The 27,980-nt window shown below is 47.4% G+C and overlaps 3 protein-coding genes across 5 annotated transcripts; 1 reads left to right on the forward strand and 2 right to left on the reverse strand.

The window, feature by feature from the left end:
- Positions 1 to 216: 216 nt before the first annotated feature.
- Positions 217 to 7,891, reverse strand: BORCS8 (BLOC-1 related complex subunit 8). Its single transcript, XM_082206820.1, has 4 exons — positions 7,762 to 7,891; positions 5,175 to 5,287; positions 1,133 to 1,197; positions 217 to 487 (listed from the first exon to the last, which is right to left on the reverse strand). Exons 1-4 carry the CDS (start codon positions 7,796 to 7,798, stop codon positions 382 to 384), a joined length of 321 nt encoding a protein of 106 aa, XP_082062946.1. The 5' UTR covers positions 7,799 to 7,891; the 3' UTR covers positions 217 to 381.
- RFXANK (regulatory factor X associated ankyrin containing protein) lies at positions 7,797 to 21,975 on the forward strand (the record flags this gene model as incomplete). 3 transcript variants are annotated; one of them, XM_082206686.1, is made up of 9 exons in its annotated part: positions 7,797 to 7,929; positions 10,564 to 10,719; positions 11,083 to 11,166; positions 11,965 to 12,030; positions 13,377 to 13,477; positions 13,572 to 13,697; positions 15,690 to 15,756; positions 17,610 to 17,690; positions 19,372 to 21,975. In XM_082206686.1, the coding sequence occupies 9 exons, from the start codon at positions 7,797 to 7,799 to the stop codon at positions 19,428 to 19,430; spliced, it is 873 nt and encodes a 290-aa protein (XP_082062812.1). In that variant the 3' UTR covers positions 19,431 to 21,975. The 3 variants fall into 3 exon arrangements, with proteins under 3 accessions (XP_082062812.1, XP_082062813.1, XP_082062814.1); XM_082206687.1 differs by lacking the exon at positions 7,797 to 7,929 and adding an exon at positions 9,479 to 9,855; XM_082206688.1 differs by lacking the exon at positions 7,797 to 7,929 and adding an exon at positions 9,489 to 9,855 and having other exon boundaries at positions 10,515 to 10,719.
- Positions 21,247 to 27,965, reverse strand: NR2C2AP (nuclear receptor 2C2 associated protein). Its single transcript, XM_082206806.1, has 6 exons — positions 27,747 to 27,965; positions 25,047 to 25,189; positions 24,322 to 24,412; positions 22,692 to 22,797; positions 22,224 to 22,291; positions 21,247 to 22,130 (listed from the first exon to the last, which is right to left on the reverse strand). The coding sequence occupies exons 2-6, from the start codon at positions 25,085 to 25,087 to the stop codon at positions 22,014 to 22,016; spliced, it is 423 nt and encodes a 140-aa protein (XP_082062932.1). The 5' UTR covers positions 25,088 to 25,189; positions 27,747 to 27,965; the 3' UTR covers positions 21,247 to 22,013.
- Between the last annotated feature and the right edge of the window lie 15 nt (positions 27,966 to 27,980).

Below are 27,980 nucleotides of genomic sequence, written 5' to 3' on the forward strand. Positions count from 1 at the left end.
CTGGAGATGAGTAGGAAATACTGGCCAAAAGTCCTGACTTGGGATAAGGTCAGTTCACATATTCCTGCCACACCTTTCCCAAGCATAAGGAATGTAGGAAAAACCCTCACTCTCAGCACACAGGAAGAGTCTCTCTCTCTCTCTCTCTCTCTCTCTCTCTCTCTCTCACACACACACACACACACACACTGCAATAAACACCATTCTGTTATCGGCTTGCTGCTTGCTGAGCTTTAATATTAACAAGGTTTAATTTAAAAAGTCAGCCACAATCAACACAGTGCACACTGCTGCTGTCTTGGCCTCCTGCGCCGACCAGACCCTGGGACTCCTCTGGGGGTGGGAGGGGGGGTCGTAGGGGGCTTCTTGGGGTTCCTGGAGCTACCTGCGGGCAGCATTCAGGCGGTCTTTCACCGCAATGGTGTGCCTGAGCAGACCCTCGATGCTCTTGAAATAAACGCTGCTATCTTTCATGTTCTTGATGGCACTGGAAAAGAGAGAGAGAGCACTTGAGGCGGCATTATTATTATTTATTTTTATTTTGCTGTCAGAAAGTTCTTCCTGATGTTTAGTTGGAATCTCCTTTCTTGTAACCTGAAGCTGCTGATTTGGATCCTCCCCTCTGGGGCAGCAGAAAGCAAGCTTGCTCCCTCCTCCATGTGGCAGCCCTTGAGATATTTGAGGATGGCTTTCATATCTCCTCTCAGTCTCCTTTTTTCCAGGCTAAACATACCCGGCTCCCTCAACCGTTCCTCATCAGGCATGGTTAGCAGATCTTAGTTGCCCTCCTCTCCACACTTCCAGCTTGTCAATATCCTTCTCAAATTGTGGAGCCCAGAACAGGACACAGGACTCCAGGTGGGTTCTGACCAAGGCAGAGCAGAGCGGGACTATAGCTTCACTTCACCAGACTTCTGAATTGCATGCCAAGTTCCTAGGTCTCATAGCTGCGATGAGATACCTGGAAGTCTGAATTCTAATTTTAAGCAGTTTGGGTTTTGGTTTCAGCTGAGTACAGTTAGCCATGGAAATGGGGATCAATGCCGGAGGCCCTCTGCTGCCTTCCCCCCAACCGCAGCCTGGGAAGCATCTTTGGGAAAGGGATGCAGCCCTGCAGGCTTCCCCCAAGTACCTGCAAGCGTACTCCACGGTGTAGATGGCCCCTTGACTTTGCTCCTCCCAGCTCTGCATGTCGGCCTGCAAGGAGAAAAGGGGACAGGGTGAGGATCTCCCAGAAGCAACCTGGGTCTCCTCAGTTCTACCTTGATGCGCTCAACACTGCCATGCAGCACGTCCAAAGACCAACCCTAGTGCTTTTGGGGTGGGGTGGGGGTTCTGGTCACAAACTGCCCAAGGAGAAAAGGCTGCAACGACCCTTGGGGGGTCTCTTCCAACTCTACAATTGCATGAGTCATTCAGAGGGGCAACGGGCAGCCTCCGACCTCTCCAAAATAAGGCTGGCCTGTTATGCTTAAATATCTGAACTTATCTGCAAGAAAGCCCTGCAGATGGACAGCAGATTTAGCTACAGAAGCCAAAGTACAGAGACAAAATGGGTAACCTCCTTTGCAGAGAAAACAAACTCCTTAGCCAATCAAACGTTTATTATGCGGTCACAGCAGCACTCAAAATTTGCCAGGTGCATTTTGTACCTGGCTATCAGCCCCTTGCAACCAAGTGAAGAGGCCCAGGTGCCAGGATGGGGCCTGACGTCTCCCCCATCTGGACTGTTTTCACACACTAAGGCCCCATCCTGTAGAATTCTATCCGTTATATTTTATCCACACAATCAGAATAAATGTAAAGAATCAAAAAGTCGTACTGAAAAATACAACTTTAGAGACAACTGCCCTCCAAAAGGCTACGGGGCATTCTGCTTTGGCGACTGTAACCTTGGCTTAAGGAGCCATTTGGCGATGGGCTTATATATCTGAGTTTCTAACCCTGGGTCACAGGTGCTGTACCAGGAAGATTTGGGCATCGCGTGGCAGGACAGAGTCTCAAACCAAAATGTGTTCCCCCAAGCCCACATTCCCAGCTTGTTTGCACTCCTGTCTCAGGGATGTCTACTCTGGCTTGGCCACATGCACAGAATGGAAGATGGCAGGATCCCCAAGGAGGTGCCCTGTGGGACCGTTGGCAGACTCTGTGTTACAAAGATGCCTGCAGTCAGTTTGCATCCATAGCAGTGATGAGAGGAGGAGTGACTGTGCCGGGAGGAGCACAGAGAGAGGAAATGCCCTAGTGCATCTGCAGCAGCACAACCAGACGCCTTCCTCTGCCCCGGCTGCAATGCAATATGTCTCTCCCGCATTGGTCTCAGGTGCTGCAACCTTCCAGCAGCTTGACTTCACCCTCAAAGGTGCACTCCATTGTCTCCTGAGATAGACGGATGCCAACCCCAAAGGCCCATTAACGTCTTTTTAAAAAAACTAAAGGGGTGAATGAAAGGTAGCTGTGGCTTAATGCAAAACACACTCATGCCCCCCAAGTCCAGAAAATTCAAAAAATCTTAGATTGCCTCCCTTGGATGACTTGCATTAGCTTAGGCTGGCTAATGCTCAAGACAATGGAATTAACGGCACATTAATGGGGCAGGGGAGGAACAAACATCAGATCCCAGTCCCCAAAAGATAGCTAAGGGGTGGGGGAAAACAGAGGGAGGAGGTTGCTTTCTTTAACTCGGAACTGGGGAATAACAAATCCCTCTCTCTCTTGCCAGGACAGCTTATCCACGAGATGTTGCCTAGTTGGAAAAGATGAATAAATCCTTGATGAATTTTTTTCATTTTTAAGGAAGAAAGACAGCAGGGTGACCTTCTCCATTTCGCTAGCATTCTCTTCCAGAACCCTGCTCTCCCTACGGCACCACTATTAATACAAGCCCCTAAATTAAACAAGGGACTTTTTAAATAAGTTTGGGAACAAGCAGCCCGGATAACATCTGCCCTCCCTGCTGTATTGACTCTCTATCCCTTTTCAAAACAACCAAAATACCCTCATCCAACATCTCCCCCTCCCAGTAAGAACCAACCCCCTCCCTCCAGAGACTGATCTGCACACGTAGGACCTGGGAGGCCGAGGTTCAAATCCTCCCACTGGGCCAGGAAGCTCGCTGGGTGACCTTGGGGGACCATCACTGCCCCTCAGCCCAGCCTCCCTCACAGGAGGGTTGTGAGGATTAGACAGGGGTGGGGCGGGGAAGAGACCCGTGTTCACCGCCAGCAGCTCCTGTAACCCAGTTATTTATGGAAAAATAAGCTTTATATGCGATGAAATGGTTTTGTCGTTTTCAGGAGCTTGCATGGATGGTTTTGTTGCTTTAGAGTTGGCTGATTTCCTCATTCTCAGGGCTTGCATTTGTGCACCCTGCTCTGTTTCTGTGCTGCGAAGGCTGGCTGCGTGGTAAGAAGAAGCCCGCAAATCTGTACCATAATGACAATGATGACAACAACTGCCTCCCTCACAGGGTTGTTGTGGGCTAAAATGGGGAGAAGGAGAACCACCCACGCCGCCTGGAGCTTCTTGGAGGAAACAGGGCGAGAAAGAAACGTAATCAATAACTACAAAATATAATGAGATGAGGGAAATGACCCTCTCCTGATGGAGGGCAGGGTAGGCAATCCTGTAGTAGTAGTAGTAGTAGTAGTAGTAGTAGTAGTATAACAACAACAACAACAACAACAATTTTATAATTCTTACTGGATTATTCCAGCCACTCTGGGCTGTTTCCAGCAAAATACAAAAGCACTATAAAACTTCAAGCATTAACTGTGGGCTTGCACATGTTTCTACACTCATCCATCCTATCTGACTCTCCGCTGGAACACTGGGAGGTGACAACATTTGGAGGCTGGCAGGTTCTCTGATATAGGATTTTACTACAGTGGTACCTCTGGTTATAAACTTAATTCATTCCGGAGGTCTGTTCTTAACCTGAAACCGTTCTTAACGTGAGGTACCACTTTAGCTAATGGGGCCTCCCGCCGCCACTGCACGATTTCTGTTCTCATCCTGAGGTAAAGTTGTTAACCTGAGGTATTACTTCCAGGTTAGCAGAGTCTGTAACCTGAAGTGTTTTTAACCCGAGGTGTTTGTAACCTGAGGTACCACTGTACATTCATGGTACTGGGAGCTGTTAGGAGACCTATATTCTCCCTCCCAGAGCTACAATTCCCAAGATGATTTAACAATCAATTCCTCTTCCCTTGGAACTGGAACTTTGGGCTGTGTTCAAAACTCAGATATATGAGCCAGGCACCAAATGGCTCCTTAAACCAAGGTTGCAGTTGCCAGAAAGGAATGTCCAGTCGCCATTTTGAGGCAAGACAGCTCTAAAGTCTTATTTTTCAAATGACGGACGGACTGATTGCTTCTCAGTTAAATATCTGGCTAGTTCAGAGGACAACCCTGAACTTGGTTAAGAGCTTTGAGAACTTAAAGAAGAAAGTCACTTGATACAGAGACAGTCTACAGATCTATTGGCCTATTCTAACCTCTTTTTCTTAATGGTGACATGGACCATTCATAACGTAGGAATATTCTTCCCAACTGTAAGTAGGGCAGTGGGAAAATTGAAGCAACAACAATTAATTACAACATTGTTCACCACTCCTGCTCAGGCATTTGACATTTTGGTTCCTGAAATTCAATCCAATTGTGCAGATAAAATAGAACTGATAGATTCTACAGGATGTTGTATTAGTGTGCGAAAACAGTCCAGATCCAATGATCCCCAGGAATGAACCTCCAGATGGTGGAGACATCAGGCGCCATCCATTTTGCTTTCCCCATATTTATTTACCTACTTAATTTATACAGCTGCACCATATAAGCTAATCTCTCGGTTGCAGAGGGCCGACAGGTACAAAATGCGCTTGGAGAATTGAGAGTACTGGCTCTGAGAGGGGAATATAGGGGCTCCCCTATATTCAGCAACCCACAGGTCCCAGGATTCTTTGGAGAAAGGCAGGACTGTTTAAAGCAGTAATCCGCACAATCCCTAAAAGTACACTGAAGTGGGGCGGGTTCAGCTAACTGATCTGGTGCTGGTGAGTCACAGAATTTGACGGGATCCCAAGGGCCATGTAGTCCAACCCCCTGCAATGCAGGGTCCATGATTAAGCATGGTGCGCATTTGAGTTTTCTCACTCCTGGGTTCAAAGGTGCCATACCTTATGCTGGGCCAACTCTGGGAGGGAGCGCCTGACATGTTCCTGAAGACGATACAGAGCCACAGAAGGTTCGTTGGCCAAGACATACATGCTCTCCGTAAACTTGTCTGTCACTAGGAAGAATGGGGAGATGTTAATTTTAATTGCAGCTTCATTGCCAAGCCAGGAAATCCTTTCCAGACAGCTATCATCATCATCATCATCAGTAACAACCATTACCAGTGTTAGAAACTCAGATATATAACCTAATTACAGTGGTGCCTCACAAGACGAAAATAATTCGTTCTGCGAGTCTTTTCGTCTTGTGATGTTTTTCGTCTTGCGAAGCAAGCCCATAGGGAAATTCGTCTAGCAAAGCAACGCAAAACCCTTTCGTCTAGCGAGTTTTTCGTCTTGCGAGGCATTCGTCTTGCGGGGCACCACTGTACCAAATGGTACATTAAACCTAGGCTGCGGTCACAACAAAATGTCTAGGTGCCATGTTTTTTTGCAATGGGATTATTATTATTATCATTTCTATAACACTTTGTATATATATATATATTATAAGATATTTATTAAGATTTTCAAGAAATTACAAAAAGAAAAAGAAAAAAGAAATTTTAAAGGAAACATCTTTGTATTTTTTATTTTTTTTAAATAATTTTTATTAACAGGCCAATCACATCACATTATCTGTATCACATTGATTCCAAATTATACAGCCAAATTTTAAATTTTGTTGGGGGTGCCCATACATCAAGCTCGGCTCGAGTCCAAAACAGCATCACTTATCTTACTGCTTTCATTAGACAGTTCTCTCCAGTTTGATCCAGATAGTCCTTTATTACTTCCTTTCTCTTCTTGTTGTTATCATAAATTCCTTTCTTTGCGATCTCTGATGATTTTCACAAGCGGGTTGAAAGTTGGCATTCTATGTGGGTTTTGTACTCTTCCAAAAATCATATCGATCCGGGACAGCCTCCGTACAACGCTTCCATAAACAAAATTAATCTCCGATCTGTCCTTTATTTTTCTCAGGCTTACCGAATAAATCAAATGAGTCTGGGGGTTCTGTCAGGTCAAACTACCATTCCAGCATTCCTTCTCATCAAACAATCCTGATTCTCCTCCCCCAGTCCTTCTTCCTCCAGCAGACCTGTCATGGAGAGACGCCATTTTTTAACTGCGTCATAATTTTTTTCCTCTTTTCTCACCGTTCTCCAGTCTTCTTTCCTGTTATACTCTGTCCCACATAGTTCTTAAAATCCTGCCTGTGATTCATAGAAACGCGACGATCTTGTTTCTATCTGGGGTGAAGGGTTATTAATGTCACATCATGCAGGGGGGAAAAGAGTTTTTTCCTCCACCCCCCCCTTCGTTCCAAACATAGTCTCCTTGTGGTAATTCATCAGAAGATTTACTTATCTGTCCGTCACTCCTGGTCGCAGAGATCCATTAATCAGCAGTCTTATCAGTCGAGCTTTACTTGATGTATGTGCTTTCAGCTTCATTTCCAAACGTATGTTTCCAATTATAATTCCAAGCTGCAGCAACCAGCACGTGCTAAGCTAATTGGAATCGGCGTCAGGAAGATCTGACTTCACCAAGGGCCTGTGCCAAGTGTTCGGCACCCCCGTCACTCGTTTCAGGGGGTGCATTGTGAACACCGCTGGCAGGACAGTCTCCCCCCGCATCCTGGGGAGATTAGGAAGACTGCATACTTCCCATAGTACCTCGTATGGGTCAGAGAGATGTTATTGTCAGCCATCTTCCAACGCGCCACCTGGTGGCCCCCCAAATCTTTGTATTTTAAAGCGAAAAAATCACAATGCGGTTGAGATAAAACAATCCAGAATAAAACAGATTCAGGCTTCCAGGAATTTTTTTCAGATCCTTCTCTAAGTGACATTTTGCTTTCTCCATATTTAGTTACCTACTTAATTTATAGAGCTGCATCATTGCCAATGGGGTGTAGTGGTGAGAGTGTCAGGCAAAGACCTGGGAGATCAGGGTTCGAATCCCCACTCCATTATGAAGCCCACTGGGTGACCTCTTCACACACCTCTCAGGGCCATTGCTTTCAATGGGTCTAATGCAAGCCACAACTGTGCCACCCCCCACAATAAACACAGGTGGGAATGGCTATGACTCCGTTCCCCCCTACTACATACTACTGACATGAAGGGAATTACAACATTGTAATATTAATACTAATGAAAGAATAATGTTACTATTCTTTCTGTGGGTTAAATATGAAATAATAATAATAATATGATATAATAAAACAAACAAACAAACAAACAAACAAACAAACAAACAAACATCGTTTCCCGGGGCTCCAGCGTGCCCAGGAGAGAAGGCGGCTTTCTGCCAGGGGAATGCTATCTGCACAGGCTCAGAGGCGCTCTTGACGCATGGCGTTCCGTTTGAAGGCCTGAGCTTGGGAAAAGAGGGGCTGGGGCCGCTTTTTAGGCGCTTCCCTAAAACAAACCCCCACATCTGGGCTGCGGCTTTGCGCTCCTGCGAATCATTGCACGCCCCCTCCCCCCTCCTGCCCGGACGCCTTTGGGCGCGACACCACCGGAAGTGGCTCCTCCGCCGCTACCTTTCTTGACTTTGAGCTGCATCTCCGGCTCCTCCATGATCGCGGGGAGAGCCCGAAGCGGCGGAGGGGAAAGCGGGCCGCGGCACCGGACAAGGAGGACAGCTGCCGGGCCACTTCCGACGGGCCGCGTGCAGCGCCGAAAGGGGAGCCGCTCGGAAACACCGTCCGGTGAGAAAGGTTCCCCCTGGGCGCTGTCGAGGGAAGAGAGGGGCGGACGGGGCTCGGCCAGGGGGGAGAAGGGAAACTCTGACCCCCAACTCTCCACCGGGGGATCCCTGCGGGAGGAGAGCAGGCTCAGGAGTACTGGATATCCCCCAGAAATCCGGAATGGAGTCCCTAAGGCTGGCTTCACCCCTGGAGGCGCACTCCATTGTCTGTCCAGACAGACCAGCCATAAGGGCCTTGGAGGTCCCCTCCTGGCCGAATGCAGGAGTTCCCCCACTCTGGCCAATAAATGCATGGCTGCTCAAAAGTGAGGCCACCAGGGTTCAATGGGGCTTACTCCCCAATATGCGCCTTTAGAATTTCAGCTGGCCTTAGATTTGTCTGGCACAGAAAGGGGTGCCTTTGCAAATGACCTCTCTTTCATTTTCCCCTGGGAAGTTTTCAAACTATAGGTCAGATGGATTACTCAGTTGGTCAGAGCGTGGCGCTGATAACGCCAAGGTTGCAAGTTCGAACCCCATAAGGGACAGCTGTGTATCCCTGCATTGCGGGGGGTTGGACTAGATGATTCTGAGAGTCCCCATATCCTCCAACATTTCTCTGGTGAAAAAAGGGACATCCTATTCCCTTAAAATAGTAATAATTTTATTATCTGTATCCCAGCCATCTGACTGGGTTGCCCCAGCCACTCTGGGTGACTTCCAACATATATAAAAACAGAATAAAACATTAAACATTAACCAAAAAAATCCCTATATAGGGCTGCCTTATATAGTTACCTATCTCATTGGCTCAGGGGTTGCATAATTCCATACGCTTCAACGTTTCTCCAGTGAAAATAGGGGCTTCCTAAGGAAAAGTGGGACATTCCAGGTTCATATGAGAAACTCTGGAACAGCTCCTGTAAATCCGGGTTTGTCCCTGGAAAATAGGGATGCTTGGAGGGTCTGCATTCCAACTCTACAATTCTATGATTCTCTGATACGCCACTGAATAGGTCCACTAAAATGAAGAGAAGTGACCAGTTTAGGTCCATTGCTTTCAGTGGGTCTAATTTTTGAGTAGGACTCAGTTCGATATAAGCCATTCCTTTCAATGGGTCTACTCTGGGTATGTATTAGACCATTGAGGTTCTACTCAGAGTAGGCCCTCATGCTGGTTGAGGCTAATGGGAGTTGTAGTCCAAACCATCTGGGAGGCACTAGGGTGACAAAGGATGGAAGAGATTATCACTACAGCCTGCAGGGGGCTGGACCAGTTTAATATCTGCCTGCTGTTAAAACATGTAAAGCCTCTGGGTCATCTTCAGTGCTCATTGGTTCTGAGGATGACAGCTGTTAAAGTTTATGTGGAGTCTTTTAACTTTTTAAATTTTGTAGTATTTTGTAAAAAATAAAATATTTCTTTAAAACAGTTTTATAGGGTAATAAAAACAATATTTTATTGTTGTCAATTAGAAGCTGCTGTGGACGGGCGTTGGCTCAGAAGATACGTTAAATAAACACAATGCATTAAAGCATAATCAAAACCAAATTTTGTGGAGGGTTTTTAAAAAGAAAACAATTGAACGGCTGGCCCTTTAAACCGCCCTTTGGGGGAAGCGCTTCCTCTTAGTTAGTGGCCGGTGATTGGCGGAGCTGGAGGGCGGGGCGGAGGCTAAGCTGCGCCGCTCATTCATAACAATACCGGCTTCCGCAACCTCATTCAGAAGCTCTTAAAGGGCCAGGCCGCCGCCGCCGCCACCCCGCGGGAGCGGCTGCAAATGCATTGTGGGAAGAGAAAGTTACTTTCAGTTTTGCGCGGACGGGCAGAGAGAGCAAAGAGAGGCGAAGATGCGGCAAAGCGGCTCTGGCGGCACCATGATCGTCAACCTTTTCTAAAGGGCTATGTGTAAACTTGACGTCATCGCCCTTCTAATGGGAGAGGCTGGTGAGTTTTTACGTCACATGTTGGAGGCAGGAAATCCCTCCAGGGCTTGGCCCGGGGTGACGTCAGAAGGGTTGTAAACAGATCAGAGTAGAGTTGGGCAGGGTATGTAAATAATAATAATAATAATAATAATAATAATAATAATAATAATAATAATACTTTGCATGCTGTAGGCCTGGGTTCAATTCTCAGTGGCATCTCAGTGGAATTTGAGAGGCTCCCTCTGAGATTGAAACACAGGAGAGCCAGTCAGTATTGGAAGCCGTGAGCTTGGTGGACCAATGGACTGTCTATAAACTTTCCTTTGCTTTTACTTGGAACCATGAGGACTAGCGCCTCATCCTTAACCCCTGAGCTATGGCCCTTCCCACAGAATGCACAATTTGTCTGAAGACGGTCCCAGGTTCCGTCCTGGGCATTTGCTGGTGAGGTTGGGAATGCCCCCCCACCTGACTCAGTACAAGGCAGCTTTCAGAAGAATAATGAGGACTAGAATCTTTTTAATTTTGAAGAAAGGACTGCAGCTCAGTGGCAGAGCTGTGCCTGGATTCTGGAGAGCTGCTGCCAGTCAGGGTAGGCAGTGCACAAATAGGTCGACCAGTAGTCTGGCTCTGTCTGAGGGCAGTTTCTTGTGTTCCTGTTTCTTTGCTGTGCCAAAGCTCTCAGGGCGCTGTAGACCTGCCATAGACACCTTCACAATTTCTCCAGAAGCTCCTGTCGCCGAAATGACCCACAATGCCCCATCAAAGGACCCAGAGATGCCCGCCAGCGACCAGGAGGACGATCAGGCATCAGTCATCTTGCGGCTGTATCCATACTCAGAGGAGAAAGACGACCCAAACCAAGCTGTTCCTGCACCAAATGGCAAGTCTTCAAACCCGGCCGCCTCTCCTCAAAAAGGATATTTCATTTCATTTCACTTTCAATGTGTATACCTTTTAATTTGTTTAATTAGCCAAAGGCCTGGGAAAAGAGGAATGTTTTCCCCAGGTGCCTAGAGATATGTAACGAAGGCTCCAGGTGAGCCTCCCTGGGGAGAGCATCCCACATATAGGGAGCCACCACAGAAAAGGCCCCGTCCTTGTGTGGCCCCCCCCCTCTGGACTTTTCACAGAGGAGGCCTCAGGTGGTGAGTGCTGGGTCCAGGCTGGTTCACATGGAGAGAAGCGGTCCTTGAAAAATGAAGGTTCCAGGTTTAACATCTTTTGTCTTTCTTCAAAAATGCAGATGGAAGCAGTCTGAAGCTGGCGACCACCCTGACCAACCGGCAGCGTGGCAACGAGGCATCTGCCTTGCCGGCCACTCTGGACAGTGAGTTGTTGTGCCACAAAACATTTTTGCTTTTCATTAGCTGGGGAATGGGGGGAGGGGGCTGTGAATCAGTTGAAGCCAAGGTGGCTTCAATTCTCCCCCATTTATACATTTTTTTTCCTGTTGCTCTAGAGGTCTAGCCCCTTGTTAAGATCAGCCAAAGTTCATGATTCTGTTGTGCTGCTTTTCCTCTGAACTGACTTCCCAAACCACTTGGTAAACTGACGGGCTATACACTTTTGTTGTTGTTCAAGAGGATTAGCGCCTTGAAGGGGGAAATTAATTAGTTTTTTGTTAAAAATCAGTCAAGGTTCAGGATTAGCTGAGTTGGTAGAGCACAGGAATCTTAATCGCAGGGTTGTGGGTTCTATGATTCTGTTGGGCTGCTTTCTCTCTTAATCGACTTCCCAATGGTCGCTAACACCCACCAAGCCGTTCCTTTTCCCTTCATGAACAGAGGGCTCAAGAGCAAATCTGCCCTCCACTCCTCAGGCCATTTTATTCTATTTATTTTTAAAGGCATTAATCCAAAAGTCAAGTTTCCATCCCTCATGATTGCCAGTGAATAACATTTCTAGCGATCATGAAAGGCGTCTGCTTCCCTCCTCCCTCTGAGGATTAATTATGCAAAGACAAGAATGGTTTGAATACCATTGCATATTTTACAGAACAGGACAATCATTTTGCAAAAACTGGCTTGGAATTTGGGTTCTGTGCAGCCTCTTACTGTAAGACTGCACTCTATTCCCTATTTCAGTTCTCAATGAAATCCTGTTTGTTTGTTTTTTACTTTTCCAGCTCTTTCTATTCATCAATTGGCAGCCCAAGGAGAACTGGTCCTACTGAAAGAAAATCTGAGGAAAGGTGAGATAGGAACACCCAGCCCCCCTCCACCCGCGTCTGACTTCCTGCCCACTAGCTAGAGTGTGCCTCACAGGGTTGGTTTATTTATTTAAGGTGTTTTTAAAACATTTATTTTATTTAATCATTTGACAGCTATTTACAACGATCAGCAAAATTCTCCTCTAGGCAAGGTTATTCCAAATCGTTATTCTGCAACACTTAACATATCAGTGCAATATTTCTTCTTTCAAATAACCCTCCTCAAAACCTACTTGAATTTGACTAGATTCTTTCTCTATGATAGGCGACATAGTTCTGAGGGATACTGGATCTGAGGGAACTTCGTATTTCAATACTGAGGACATTCATCTACCAAAGAGGTTCCTAAACTTCTTTGGGCTCCCCCCCCCTTCAGAAAAAAAAACCTTAGTGCCCCCCAGGAAAACTACTTTCTTTAAGTGAAGAAACAGAAAGATGCCATGACAAATTTGTGTTCTTTTAGGGATCTTTATTTTTACCTACATTCTGCAATATAGTGAAGAAATATGTTGCTGTAAATAAGACACCTTGAAGCTTAAGATTATAAAATTATTCATTAAAATCAACCATAGTAACATTCATATTATACACAGAAAATTAAGATAACGATAATATGAAAATAAAAATTATGTTGTCATTGTCCTGCAACAGCGTCTGGCCTGGCAGTAAGTGTTATTACACAACAGATGAAACATGTTTTTTCCAATTTTTATTCTCTTCTTTTTTATGCTTCCACTGCCCTCTTAGTTTTATTAATTACGCGCCCCCCCCCCATCACACTGCTTAAATCATGGGTAGGCAAACTAAGGCCCGGGGGCCGGATCTGGCCCAATCGCCTTCTAAATCCGGCCCATGGATAGTCTGGGAATCAGCGTGATTTTACATGAGTAGAATGTGGCCTTTTATTTAAAATTCATCTCTGAATTATTTGTGGGGCCTGCCTGGTATTTTTACATGAGTAGAATGTGTGCTTTCATTTAAAATGCATCTCTCTGTTTTTTGTGGGGCATAGGAATTTGTTCATCTCCCCCCCCCCAAATCTAGTCCAGCCCCCTACAAGGTCTAAGGGAAAGTGGACCGGCCCCCTGCTGAAAAAGTTTGCTGACCCCTGAATAAATCATTAGCCATTCCACCCAGTGTGCAGGAAAATCACAAAAATTAAAAACAAACCGTGCAGAGAATGAGAGAAATCTGTTGTAAAACCAAATGCTGCCATGAAATGATTTAATTCACTTAGCCGGGAAAGACCGTTGTGCAGCCTACATGAAGACCCCTGAACTTTCCTACCCCTGTGTCAATCAGCTCCCTAATTTTGGAAATGTTGACAGGCGAGAACCTTTTGAACAAGCCCGACGAACGGGGCTTCACGCCGCTGATGTGGGCAGCGGCTTTTGGAGAGATCGAGACAATTCGCAGTATGCTGGAATGGGTAAGGAACGTGCGATGGATGGGGAGGGAGAAGCGCAGGGGTCACCTGCATTTTCCCTGCCGCGGCTGCAGCCCTGTGTGTCCTCTCTCCCCAGGGCGCAGACCCCCACGTCCTTGCCAAGGAGAGGGAGAGCGCCCTGTCCCTTGCCAGCATGGGGGGCTACACGGACATCGTCACCTTGCTCCTGGAGAAGGACGTGGACATCAACACTTACGACTGGGTAACTTTTGCATCGGCGGGTGGATAGGGGGCAGGTACGGCCCTGCTGACCTGAATCAGTTTCACAGGCCCCGCATTCATAGAACCATAGGATTGTAGAGCTGGAAGGGCCCACCAAGGGCCATCTAGTCCAACCCCCTGCAAGGCAGGAATCTCAGCTCCAGCATCCAGGACAGGCGGCCGTCCAACCTCTGTTGAAAATCTCCAAGGAAGGAGAGGCCACCACCTTCCATCCCATGGTCGAACAGCTCTTACTGTCAGAAGTTCTTGCTAAATGTCTTCCTTGAAGCCATGGGTTCGAGTCCTGCCCTCCAGAGCAGGAGAAAACAAGCTTGTTCCCTCTGACAGCCCTTGAGATATTTGGAGATTGCTGTCATATCTCCTCTTTTCCAGGCTAAACATCCCCAGCTCCTTCAACTGTTCCTCATCAGGCTTGGTTTCCAGACCCTTGATCATCTCGGTCGCCCTCCTCTGTCACCTCTTGGCTGTAAATGGGAATACATACATCACCCAGGATTCCAGTCCTCATGAAGGCAAAGGAAGGGCTGATTTAACAGGAACGCTGAAAGCTGCCTGATGCAGAAACCAGAATTATTTGGGTCTGAGATCAAACAGCCAAAGCACCTAGACAGATCTGCCTTGTCTCAACAAGGATACTGTAGATTTGGGAAAGGTTCGGGAAAGGGCAGCCCCAGAGATTCAGAGGATGGGACACTTCCCAATGGGAAAGGGTTGCAGCATTTTTATAGTTGGAAGAGACCCTGAGGATCATCTAGTCCAGCGGTTCTCAACCTGTGGATCCCCAGATGTTGTTGGACTACAACTTCCATCATCCCTGAGCTCTGGCCTTGCTAGGGGTGATGGGAGTTGTAGTTTGACAACATCTGGGGACCCACAGGTTGAGAAAGGCTGAAAGTCCATGGGTAGGCAAGCAAAGGCCCAGGGGCTGGATCCGGCCCAATTGCCTTCTAAATCTGGCCCGCGGACGGTCTGGGAATCAGCATGTTTTTACATGAGTAGAATGTATCCTTTTATTTAAAATGCATCTCTGGGTTATTTGTGGGGCATAGGAATTCGTTCTCCCCCCCCAATATAGCCCGCCCCCCCCAAGGTCTGAGGGACACTGGACCGGCCCCCTGCTGAAAAAGTTTGCTGACCCCCTGCCACATTTCGGCCAGTTTTCAGCCTCACAACCCCCCTAAGAAGTAGGATAGGAGAGGGGCTTTACATGCAGAAGGTTCCAGGTTCCATTCCTGATGGCATCTCCAGTCAGGGCTAGGAAAGTGAACACCTGGAGAGATGCTGCCAGCCAGTGTGGACAGTGCTAAGCTAAGCAGGTCGGTGGTCTAATTTGGTAGAAGGCAGCTTCCTGTCCAATTCTGCTCTGCTGCTTCAGAATCTTGAGGACTAGAATCTTTATTTATTTCTAGGGAAAGGTTGAGCTTCTGATTTGCATTCAGAAGACCCTGAATTCAATCCCACAGAAGGCATCCCCTGAAACCCCGGAGAGCAGCTGCCAGTCTGTGTAGACAACCATGAATGAGAGGGACTCAGTAAAAGAGAGCTTCCTATGTAAATCAGCCTGTACTCAGAACCATGAGGCCTGGAAACCTGTTTTGTTGTTAAGGGCTGTCAGAGCTGAGGGAAAACAGGGAAAGACTCTCCAGAAAGTTGAGGACTAGAACCTTGATTTATTTTTAGAGGAAGGGCTCTCAAGACGGGTGGATGCCAGCAACCTGCTCTGAGTGCCAGCCCTTTGAACCAGGCCATGCGGGGGTGGGGGTGCAGACTTTCTCCGATTCTATTAATATTTTGTAAATTTCACTGGTTTCCCTTTTTATAACTATCTTCTCTTTTCTTTTATATTCCGACTAAATCTCAATGGTATCTTTTAACAAAGGATTGCCAGTTTTTTGCCTATTTGCCTAAGAAAGTGTGTGGGGTGTGTGTGTGTTTTGCTCCTTGTGCTGATGCTTTTTGGTTGCCTCTGCAGAACGGCGGGACTCCTCTCCTCTATGCCGTGCGCGGGAACCACGTCAAATGCATTGAGGCCTTGCTAGGTAAGTGGTGTCTGGGGAAGGTGCTTCCGTACCTGAGCGACAATCTCATTTTTGGATGGAGAAGCCAAGTTTGCCTCCTTTCGGCCACAGCTGAGAACGAGGGGGTCAACTAACGGGCCTTCCCCCCGAGCGATAATAACGTGGGTCCATTAATTTCAGCAGGTCTGCTGTGAGTAGGGTGGTGCTGTGGGTTAAACCACAGAGCCTAGGACTTGCCAATCAGAAGGTTGGCGGTTCGAATCCCCGCAATGACGGGGTGAGCTCCCGTTGCTCGGTCCCTGCTCCTGCCAACCTAGCTGTTCGAAAGCACGTCAAAGTGCAAGGAGATAAATAGGTACCGCTCTGGTGGGAAGGTAAACGGCGTTTCCGTGCGCTGCTCTGGTTTGCCAGAAGCGGCTTAGTCATGCTGGCCACATGGCCCGGAAGCTGTACGCCGGCTCCCTCAGCCAATAAAGCAAGATGAGCGCCACAATCCCAGAGTCGTCCGCAGCTGGACCTAATGGTCAGGGGTCCCTTTACCTTTACCTTTACTGCAAGTGCAGTAGTTTGCTGCCAACTCTCTTCAGTCCATGGAAGCATTTTTGGGTTTTGCCACAATGCCTCTGCTGGCTTTTTGGAGTTGCCACGAAGCTCCCTGTTTTGCCTGCAATGGACTTTGATGCGGCGAAATATGCTATAGGGCATATTTCTCTCTTGGTGGCAACTTAAACATCTCTGAGGCAGTGTGGTGCAGTGGTTAGGGCCATGGTTCTCCCAACTTTTTCCTCTGGACCACACTTTCAGAAGAAAAATTTGTTCGCGCCAGACTGGATTTTTTTATCGATAAGAAATACATTGGAAAACGGAAAGAAACGACTCCTAACTGTGCTCGATTTAGAGCTAGTATCATCCGCATACTGGTGAACACCCAGCCCAAGCCCAGATTAAATGTATTCCCATCTGAAGCCCTAAATTGTTGTTGTTTAGTCATGTCCGCCTCTTTGTGACCCCCTGGACCAGAGCACGCCAGGCCCTCCTGTCTTCCTCTGCCTCCTGCAGTTTGGTCAGACTCATGCTGGTAGCTTCGAGAACACTGTCCCACCATCTCGTCCTCTGTCGCCCCGTTCTCCTTGTGCCCTCAATCTTTCCCAGCATCAGGGTCTTTTCCAGGGAGTCTTCTCTTCTCCTGAGGTGGCCAAAGTCTTGGAGCCTCGGCTTCAGGATCTGTCCTTCCAGTGAGCACTCAGGGCTGATTTCCTTCCGAATGGAGAGGTTTGATCTTCTTGCAGTCCTCCAGCACCAGAATTCAAAAGCATCCATTCTTCGGCGATCAGCCTTCTTTATGGTCCAGCTCTCACTTCCACACATCACTACTGGGAAAACCAGAGCTTGAACTATACGGACCTTTGTTGGCATGGTGATGTCTCTGCTTTTTAAGATATTGCCCTTAAATCCTTGAGGCAGAGACTATGGGATAATGCATATAGTGATCACATGCAACCTGTGGACATCTCTTACTACATTCTGGGCTGCATAAACAAGGCAGGAACCAATTAATTAAACCCTTATCGGCAAACTTGCCTGGAAATCCTGAAACCTTCTATCTCAAGTATCGCCTTGAGGCAAATGATATTGCCCTGGCCGTGGCAAAATTTCTCTCTGGGGTGATACGAAATAGAAATCAACACACTCTGGATAAAACACAGTGGCTGCCTAGGAATGTCCCCCCCCCCCATTTCTGCTGTATTTGCTTTTGAAATTGCTTTTGTGGGTCTTTGGACTTTAATAAAGAATGTATGTGTAAAGTTAAAAAAAGAAGAACATAGCACTAAAATAAAATACATAAAATATTTGTCTCCCCTCCCTCTTCTCAGCCCACGGTGCTGATCTCACAACCGAGGCAGATTCAGGATACACCCCCATGGACCTGGCAGTCGCTCTGGGACATAAGAAAGGTGGGTTCGGAAACATGTGAGGGGCCAGAGGGTCCCACGTCAAGGGGCCGTGGTGCTCATGAGGGCCTTCCGCTTGTGGGGGGCTTCCCGTTGGAGCATCCAGAAGACTGGGCAAGGTGGGGGTCCCCTTTGACCTCATCCAAGCCTTCTTAAAAAAGGTAAAGGGACCCCTGACCATTTAGGTCCAGTCGTGGCTGACTCTGGGGTTGTGGCTCCCTCGCTTTATTGGCCGAGGGAGCCGGCATACAGCTTCCGGGTCATGTGGCCAGCAGGACTAAGCCGCTTCTGGCGAACCAGAGCAGCGCATGGAAACGCCATTTACCTTCCGGCCAGAGCGGTACCTATTTATCTACTTGCACTTTGACGTGCTTTCGAACTGCTAGGTGGGCAGGAGCAGGGACCGAGCAATGGGAGCTCACCCCGTTTCAGGGATTCGAACCGCTGACCTTCTGATCGGCAAGTCCTAGGCTCTGTGGTTTAACCCACAGCGCCACCCGCGTCCCCCAAGCCTCCTTAGTTTCTTCCAGTTCCTCCATGGACAGAGCCAGCTACCTTAGAACGGCGGAGAACCTCCAAGAGTGGGTTGGGAAAGCATTTCGGGGCTTGCATGCTCGCGAGGAGGCCTTCTATCGCCCTCACCCACACACCAAGCGTGTAAAAGAGGCAGCGGGGCATAGTGGTTAGAGAGTGGGACAAGGACCTGGGAGAGAACAGGGCTCAAATCCATTGGCCATGAAGCTGACTGGCTGGTGACCTTGGGGGCCAGTCACGGCCTCTCCCAGCCTGACCTCCCTGGCAGGATTGTTGTGTGAGGATTAAATGTGGCGGCAGAGGAGAGAAAAATGGTCACCACTTTGAGGGCAATGAAAGTGTATATAAATACAAGGAATGCTGATGTCTGTTTTGACCTGTTTTTAGTTTAAACCAGTGTCTCCCAAACTTGGGTCTCCAGCTGTTTTTGGACTGCAGTTCCCATCCCAAAACAGCTGGAGACCCAAGCTTGGGAAACCCTGGTTTAAAGCATTCCAAAGATAACATCAGCAAGAGTTGTTTTTACGCTTTATTGTCTTTATTCTTTTAAGCTGCTTGTAAAACCACTTTGAGGGACGCAGGTGGCGCTGTGGGTTAAACCACAGAGCCTAGGACTTGCCAATCAGAAGGTCGGCGGTTCGAATCCCCGCAATGACGGGGTGAGCTCCCGTTGCGCGGTCCCTGCTCCTGCCAACCTAGCAGTTCGAAAGCATGTCAAAGTGCAAGTAGATAAATAGGTACCTCTCTGGCAGGAAGGTAAATGGCGTTTCCGTGCGCTGCTCTGGTTCGCCAGAAGCGGCTTAGTCCTGCTGGCCACATGACCTGGAAGCTGTGCGCCGGCTCCCTCGGCCAGTAAAGCGAGATGAGCGCCGCAACCCCAGAGTCGGCCACGACTGGATCTAATGGTCAGGGGTCCCTTTACCTTTTTAAAACCACTTTGAGGGGACTTAAGGGGGAAAATCAAGCACTGCATAAATTTATTGACATAAGTAAATATAAGTTGAAATTCTTTCTTTTTTTAAAGAAATAAATCAACAAGTGCATAAATTTAATGAAGTAGATAAATGTAAACTGGAATTCTGTATTTTTTTAAAAAAACAACAACCCAAGTCAGTCAATTCATTCTTTGCTTTCCCTCTCCCTTCCCTAGTGCAACACGTGATGGAAAAACATATCCTCAAGTTGTTGCGGAGCAAAGAACCTGAGTGAAACAGGACTTCTTGTCAGACTGGGGGGGGGGGAGGACCTTCTCCCTGCCCCCCACCATTTTTCTCTCTGCTTTGAAGGTGGAATCAAAGGAAAGCCTTCTGCACTGAGCGGCTGATCTGAGGCACATGAGACAGGGCTGGATATTTGAGAGTCACCGGGCTTTAAAAAGTTCGCTACAGATCTCGTGAAAAGAGGGGGCAGTGGAGGGGGTTAGGTTTGATGGCAAGACACGACTCCCCCCCCCAAGCTGCTTGTTGCCATCAGCTTACTATTTTTTATTTATTTATTGAATTTTTATACCGCCCTATACCCGGAGGTCTCATTTATCGACCTGATGTCCACTAAGCACCACAACTATTCTGGAACCCCTGAAATCCAGACTCCAGCCAGAGGAGAAGTTTCCGGAGGCAAAGGAACTCCAGGTGGCTCGCAGAAGCAAGCCAAGCTGCAAATCAGAAGTCACTTGATGTTTTCCCCACTGCGTTTGCAAACTGTTCTGAGCTGGATGTGTGTGATGGGAGAGAGACTTTTGCAGATTCCCGAACTAAAAAAAAAAGTACTACGTACCATACTTTTAAATTTTGAAATGGCAACAACTGAACACCCCCGATTAATGGAAGAAACTATTCTGTCCCTAGAATACTTGCTGAAACTGCTAAGCAGGTGACTCTGCTACACTGTGCTTGTCTTAAACAGCAGTCTTGCTTATTTCCGCTCGCCTAGGGCGAACCAGGACTCCAGGGGAGCAGCTGTGAGAGCTTTCTTTTTAAATAAAGGAATGAATATCTCTGCATAAAAACACAAAATAAATTATTGTTCACTATTCGTTGTATGTCTTTACCACCCTACGTCTGAGGATCATACAGCAGTTTACAGTATAAAAGCACAAAAATATATAACCAAGAAACCAGTAAGGCTGTCCTCCCACAAACATCTAAAATTAGCCTGGTTCTAAGGAAAAGCCTTTGCCTGGCTCCTAAAGATATGTAATGAAGGGGCCAGGGGAGCCTCCCTGGGGAGAGCATCCCACAAATGGGGGGCCACCACCAAAAAAGGCCCTGTTCTCATGTTGCCACAAAGAAAGGCCTCAGAGGATGATCTCAGGGTCGGGGTCAGTTCATATGGGGAGAGGTGGCCCTTGAGGTGTTGCGGTCCTGAGCCACCTTCTGGACCGTTGGACCCCCTCTTGGTCTCTGTCACTCCATCCCCCGGAGCCTGACTGCACCTGCAGGGGAAGCCCCTGATTCCCTGAGGGTTTGAGGTCCATTGGCTTCCCTCCCCTGGCATAGCTGGCCAGTCAAAGCTGTTCCCGGGATTGTGGCCGCTGTCACATGCCGGCAGCATCTAGGAGCTGCAGGTGAGAGCTGAGTGCCCAGAGCTTATAGCCCTAAGATCAGCAGCAACACCCAAATGGAGGGAGTGGTAGCCAACTGGGTGGAAAACTTGCCCCAGTTTGGCTTTTGGAGTCTGGCAGCCACTCCTGGGAAGGGGAGACACCTTTTGAAATTATGGACTGTCTTCATAGAATTATAGAGTTGGAAGAAACCCTGAGGATCGTTTTGTCCAGGCACCCCCAAACTCGGCCCTCCAGACGCTTTGGGACTACAATTCCCATCACCCCTGACCACTGGTCCTGTTAGCTAGGGATGATGGGAGTTGTAGTCCCAAAACATCTGGAGGGCCGAGTTTGGAGGTGCCTGATTTAGTCCAACCCCCTGCAAGGCAGAATATGCAGCTGTCCCACACGGGGATCGGGCCTGCCGCCTTGGCAATTATCAGTGCCACGCACCAACCGACTGAGCTATCCAGGCTCCTCTTGTTGCAAAGAGATTTTTATTTCATTTTGTGATGCATATGAAACAGAACAATGAACGACAATGGAAAGGTGAAAAAGAAAAGTATCTGACAGACAGAATGAGCACAGTAGCACATGGGTTAGAATGACAAAGGTCCAAGTGAAAGTCTAGTTCCAGATTTGCCAGACTTGTGACAAGAGTCGTCTTGAAAACGATTGTCCCATTGTACATAGAATCACAGGCTTGTAGAGTTGGAAGGGGTCCCAGGGGTCATCTAGACCAACCCGCTGCAGTGCAGATGGCCATGTGACAAACGGATGCCAGACTGCATAAAAAGCACCTGGAGGTTCTAGTCCTCAATGAAATCTCAAATTTCCTCCATTTTCCAGAGTGAGTGGCACTAAGCCTCCAAGGTGTAAGATTGTGGGATGTTTCCCACTGAGTTGCAATTCCTATTTGAGCTGCCAAGATCGTATGTAAGACCAGTTCTTTGGGCATTATGTCTACATTGGTATCATCAAAAGCATTAATTTGGATAACAAACAATTGTTTCTTTAGTAATATTTATCATCTCAGTCAAAATAAAATTCAATTTTTTATTGTTACAACTTGCATTCCCGCCATAAGTAAACTTATGGGATGTCCTCAAGTTGCAAACCAGGGCAAAGAGACACTTCCATTTCAGAAGCAAGGCAGAACAACTGGAGAATCGGATTTGTGAGGTTTTGGCTGTTGTGAAAAAGGCACAATTTTTTTTAAAAAAACAGTCACATGAGGACTTCCAGAGTCAAAGCTTCACCCCACGGACATCCAGCTGGTAGACAATCACCCGTCCGAAGAAATCCGTGCTGTTTTCAAAGGTGATCTTGAGTTTGTCGAGAGGAGTTTCCTCGAGGGAGAAATGGTAGAGGGAAGAACAGTTAAGGAAAACTAAGTTCTGGACTCCATCCCCACCCCCACAGCCCAGTGAACTGGGAGGGAAGGGAAAAAAGGATATTTGCAGAGAATTTGTATCCTCAGGGTAGAATTCCGCCACCGGGGAAAGATCGCCTCCGTTCTGGCAGCCTAGGAGAAATTTGAAAGGAGATGTGGAAAGGGCAATATTTAACGGGGGTAAAACAGGGTTCTTTGATCGAGGCAAGGCGGGTGGTGGGGTTCTGGAGTCGTTTTTTGTGTATTGCCACTTTCTTGCCATGTCCCTCGGCCAACGAAAACTGATAAATGAATGGAAGAAGGACCTACTTGCCTGACGCTGATACAAAAACCTTGCATGCACACTATGTGAAAAAATAAAAGTTTACTATCTCCCCCACCTCATACTGTCCACAACAGAGCTTTCCAAACTTTCCATGTTGGTGAGACACTTTTTAGACATGCACCATTTCGCAACACAGCCATTCTGTTTTACTAGCAAGCCATGAAGGAGTCTTGCAACTGCTGCCTCTGCCTCTGCCACTGTCCTTACCTTGCACAACACACTTCCGGCTTGCAAATCCCCCCTGGAATTGGATCCGGACCTGGGACGCCCGGACAGCCTGTGGAAATTCCAGCGTCAACCACTGGGTGGCACCCTAAGACCAACAGCAGCCGTCAATTAGGGACAAACCTTTTAGCTCAAGGAGAGGAATTTCAACTCAAAACTGCAATATTTTATTTCCACCCCCTCCCCCAGGCAATGCAAAAAATACTACAAGGAGCCCTTCCCTGGGGAAACGAGTTCAGAGCTTCAGCAACATGTGACCCTAAAACTCTGGACCAGGCATAGGCAAACTCCGGCCCTCCAGATGTTTGGGACTACAATTCCCATCATCCCTGACCACTGATCCTGTTAGCTAGGGAGGATGGGAATTGTAGTCCTAAACATCTGGAGGGCTGGAGTTTGCCTATGCCTGCTCTGGACCCTCCCAAACAGAAGCCAAAGTTTAGTGCTTGTTTTGTGCCACAAACCCCTCGTTTCGTGCCCCCCCCCAACTGAGTAATTGCCCTATGGCGCCCGGTTTGAGTGTCAATTATTCCTTTGGGAGGGGCACCAAACGAGCACCAAACTTTGGCCCCTGTTTGGAGTCAATCAGACAAGGTTGGATTTTTTTGGCATTAACTTGTGACCCCAATTTGTTGTGTTAATTCCTTGGTTTGGAGGGGGGTTCACAGCACAAAACTAGCACTAAACTTCAGTATCAGTTTGGGGGAAGGAATCCAGAATTTCAAGATCACATGTTAATGAAGCTGGAGTTCAGCTTGCAAGTGAAATCGCCAGGCTCAGCCCCTGCTTTGCGTCATGAGATAATCTCAGAGTCGTGTGTTGGGCAAAAGATTCCTGCATTGCAGGGGGTTGGACTAGATGACCCTTGGGGTCCCTTCCAACTCTGTGGCTCTATGATTCTGTGAATGGCTTCCCTCTGCACAGGACCCTAAAGAACAGCACTGGGCTTGACGGGTGATCTTAGTCTGAGCTGGGATAAGATGAGTTCCTATATACCTGACTAAAGCCAACCCTTTTATTTGAACCATGAGGACTAGCTCCTTCCTTTAGTACTGGGCTTGATGGATGAGTGAGTCTGAGCTGGGACGAGACAGAATTATTTATGTCTTTTATTTCCTAAAAATTATATACAGCTTGATTATTTAACCAAAAAAGAAAAACCATGCGATAAAAGAAAAATGAAATTACCAGTGAAAAACAATTAAAAACCTTTAAAAAGAATTGCTTTCTACAGAGGAAGGTAAGGGATGAAAGTTAAGAAACAGTGAGTAGAGAGGGGCTTGCAGTTTCTTTTTTTCTGTTTCTTCTTTCTTTAGCTTCTTTCTACTCGTTATTTCTTGTAGATTAGTTTGTTTCTTTTATTGTATTTTGGAAACTTCAGTAAAAAATCCCCTGACTCAAAAAATAATAACAGGGACAATATGAAGATCAGCCTGACTGCAGTAGCGTTGTTGAGGAAGACCAAGATATCAATGGAGGGAAAATCTTGCAAGTACTCCAGCTCCGTGTTATTATTACTGTCACTGCTGGAAGTGCAATAAAATTGATCTCCAATCAATTAAAAAAAAATGGATTATTTTGCCAGCACTGCAGTTTTTCTCTTGCATCTCACCTGATCTGAGTTCCAGCAAGTCTCCTCATTCCCATCAAACATAAACTTCTTCCCAAACTGCTTCACGTCTCGGTTGAGCACGGAGCTGACCCTGCAAAAATGCACAAAAGCACTGCAGTCGGGCTTTCTCAGAAGCCATTAGGAGGTGGGAGGGACCCCACAAGGTCATCAAGCCCAACCCGCTTAGGAGGAGGAAGAAGCGGGGGGAGGAAAGAGAAAACTACGCATGTTTATGATTTTTATAATAAAACATCTATCCCATAAGCCACCTCAAACACATCTGGAAGGAAAATGGGATGAAAAGATAAACAAGACATGTTAAAAGTTTATTAGCATCCAAACTTTCCTTCACAGAGTTCAAGGGGGCACACAAGGTTCCCCTCGCGTTATTCTATCTTTACAATAAGCCTGTGAGGTAGCTCAAGCTGACTGTGACTGGCTCACAAGGCCACCCAGTGAACTTTATGGCTGAGTAGAGGGTGAGAGATTTGAACCCAGGCCTTGCAGGTCCCTGACAAGCACATTGGGACTTGAACTCTGGAACTTGAACCCGTGACCCCAAGATTAAGAATCCCATGCTTTACTAACTGAGCGATCTGAAGCCGAACTATAGAAATTACTATCACTGTCATGTTGCTATTACTGACAATTACTTCTGCTACAATGATCATTCCAATTCAGTTCTTTAATTTGCATCTTCAGAGGACAGCAAAAAAATCTCTCACCTGCTCACCGTCCCGGAGCAAATCAAGGATGTCACTGCCATCGTGACACCAGCCAGTTGGCAACCCAAGTGAAGGAATGTACAGACTGAGATGCAGGCAGAAATCCAACAGGTGTGTGCCTATGTTCTTCCAACCACAGCTACCTGTTAAAGGAGGACCAAGATGGAACGGGACGGAATTAAATTAATCATTTTGGGAATGAGACCGCCAACCACCTCCGACTCCCAGGGACCAGTGTGTCCAATGGTCAGTGATAATGGTAGCTGCTGGAGTCCCTGCAGGTATTTGCAATCCCTGACCGAAGAAGAGGCATGGGAGAGAGGGGGGCTGCCCACCAGATGATGCTTTTATTTGGAAGAGAACATCCCACCTGAGAGCAGCATATAAAGGTAAAGGGACCCCTGACCGTTAGGTCCAGTCGTGGCCGACTCTGGGGTGGCGGCGCTCATCTCGCTTTTATAGCCGAGGGAGCCGGTGTACAGCTTCCGGGTCATGTGGCCAGCAGGACTAAGCCGCTTCTGGCAAACCAGAGCAGCACACAGAAACGCCATTTACCTTCCCGCTGGAGCGGTACCTATTTATCTACTTGCGCTTTGACGTGCTTTTGAACTGCTAGGTTGGGAGGAGCAGGGACTGAGCAACGGGAGCTCACCCCAGCACGGGGATTCGAACTGCCGACCTCCTAATCGGCAAGTCCTAGGCTCTGTGGTTTAGCCCACAGCGCCACCTGCGTCCCTAGAGCAGCATATAAATCATGTTAAATAAAAACAAAAACTCGTATTTTCTTTTTCCTTGTCCCCACTGACTGGCTAAACCAGGTGAGCGGCGGGGGTCCAACGGTCAAGAAGCCCTTGGAGAAGTGAGGGGCAAGTGGGGCTTGTCCACCTGGGAAGGGAGCCCATCGGGGAGAAGGAAGACTCTGATCCTAAACCTCCACTGCCTTGTGGGACATCTTTGGGAGAGAAAAGGCTCAGGAGTAAACCCAAGAAAAATCCAGAGTGGAGTCCCTAAGGCGGTTGGGTGACGCCTTGTCCGCCTCCTTCTGGCAACTCCTGCAGCCCAGCTGGTGCCCAACGCCTTGCTCTGATTTCCTTTGGACCACATCTGGACCTCCAGAAACACAGCCCAGGCCTGCACCCGAAGGAGGTCACTTGGGTGTTGCTCACACAGTGGTTTGGCTTCACCCGCATAGGCGCACTCCATTGTCTCTTGAGAGAGACAGGTGCCAACAACATGTCCCCTTTTGCAATCTGTGCCTCTTCCCCAGCTCCTTAGCACCAGCACTGTCCAGACCAGCATTTCCCAAACTTGGGTCTCAGGATGGTTGTTTTTTTTGGCACTACAATTCCCATCATCCCTGACGACTGGTCCTGCTAGCTAGGGGTGATGGGAGTTGTAGTTCCAAAACAGCTGGAGACCCTGGTTTGGGAAAACCCTGGTTTAGCCTCTGCTCCCCATACAGACAATACTGAACAAGTTGGATCATCAATAAGGCAGGTTCCTGTATTTCATTTCACTTTTATTTTGTACACCCCCTTTCTGAACTGGGAAGGGTTCAGAAATAATAAATCTATTATTTATTATTATTATTCTATATTGCAGTTTACAGCAACAAAATACTGTATACCACAAAGAACACACGCCTTATAATAATCTGATCCAGTACAAAAGTCATAATAAAGCGTAACTTTAAAATACAAGTTACAGATAGGTAGCCGTGTTGGTCTGCCATAGTCAAAATAAAAAAATTCCTTCCAGTAGCACCTTAAAGACCAACTAAGTTAGTTCTTGGTATGAGCTTTCGTGTGCATGCACACTTCTTCAGATACACAGTAGTGTATCCGAAGAAGTGTGCATGCACACGAAAGCTCATATCAAGAACTAACTTAGTTGGTCTTTAAGGTGCTACTGGAAGGAATTTTTTTATTTTTAAAATACAACTCATAGTTGTCCAAGAATTAATTAGATTGTAATAGTACCCAATAAAATTTACCCTCAAAACATCAGCAAATGATAATTAAATAGAAATTCACTCTGAACAATTGCAATAAATAATTACTCAACTATGATCAATAAAAATAACTGGAAGTCACAATGAATAAAATACCGTGATACATATAAAAATAGGATCAAATTGAGAAACAAAGCCACACAACTTCTGAAACTGTTCCCCCCCCCTAAACTTCTCTTCGCAAACGTCGCTTCAAAACTAGACCCGCACATGCAAACCTCTGATTAATGGGGTTTACTCCCAGGAAAGCAAACCCAGGGGGCCAAGACTAGAGACAGCTCATTTTTGCCACCTCTCCTCAATCTAGCAGCCTTTCTCAACCTGTGGGTCCCCAGATGTTGTTGAACTACAACTCCCATCACGCCTAGCTAGCAAGGCCAGAGCTCAGGGAGGATGGGAGTTGTAGTCCAACAACATCTGGGGACCCACAGGTGGAGAACCGCTTAAAGGGGTTGCCAACGTACCAGGAAAAAAGCACAAACGCACAAAAGCAAACACACGCCCTGGATCTGTTCCTGTGGCCTATTTAACAGCCGCTTAATTTGCAAGAATCTGCCAGATCCTGCCAGATCCTCCGCGCGCTGCCCGGTTTGCAGCAGAGAAAACTGGTGCAAGAAAAAGGCAGAAAAGGCAAGGCGGAGGAGCAGGGGGTAAAGCAGACATTGGCAACCTTCCTCCCCTGTACCAACCTGCGAAAGATGTGGGAGAGAAGCTGTCGATGCCGGGATCTAAGAAGCCACCCGCGCCGCTTCTTGCAAATATAATCTCTGCGGCATAGCTCTGTTCTTCGTCTCTGTCTGAGAGGCAGAAGAAGCGCAACTGGGATTGAAAAGCCACTGGAAGAAAACAGGAGGAAATTCCTCTCCGGCTCCACGTGCTTCCTGCTTCCTGCGCCCGGGGCCAAGTCTTAAAGGGACCAGTTT

Source organism: Podarcis vaucheri (assembly GCF_965113315.1).
Source record: "Podarcis vaucheri genome assembly, chromosome: 18".
NCBI lineage: Eukaryota > Metazoa > Chordata > Lepidosauria > Squamata > Lacertidae > Podarcis > Podarcis vaucheri.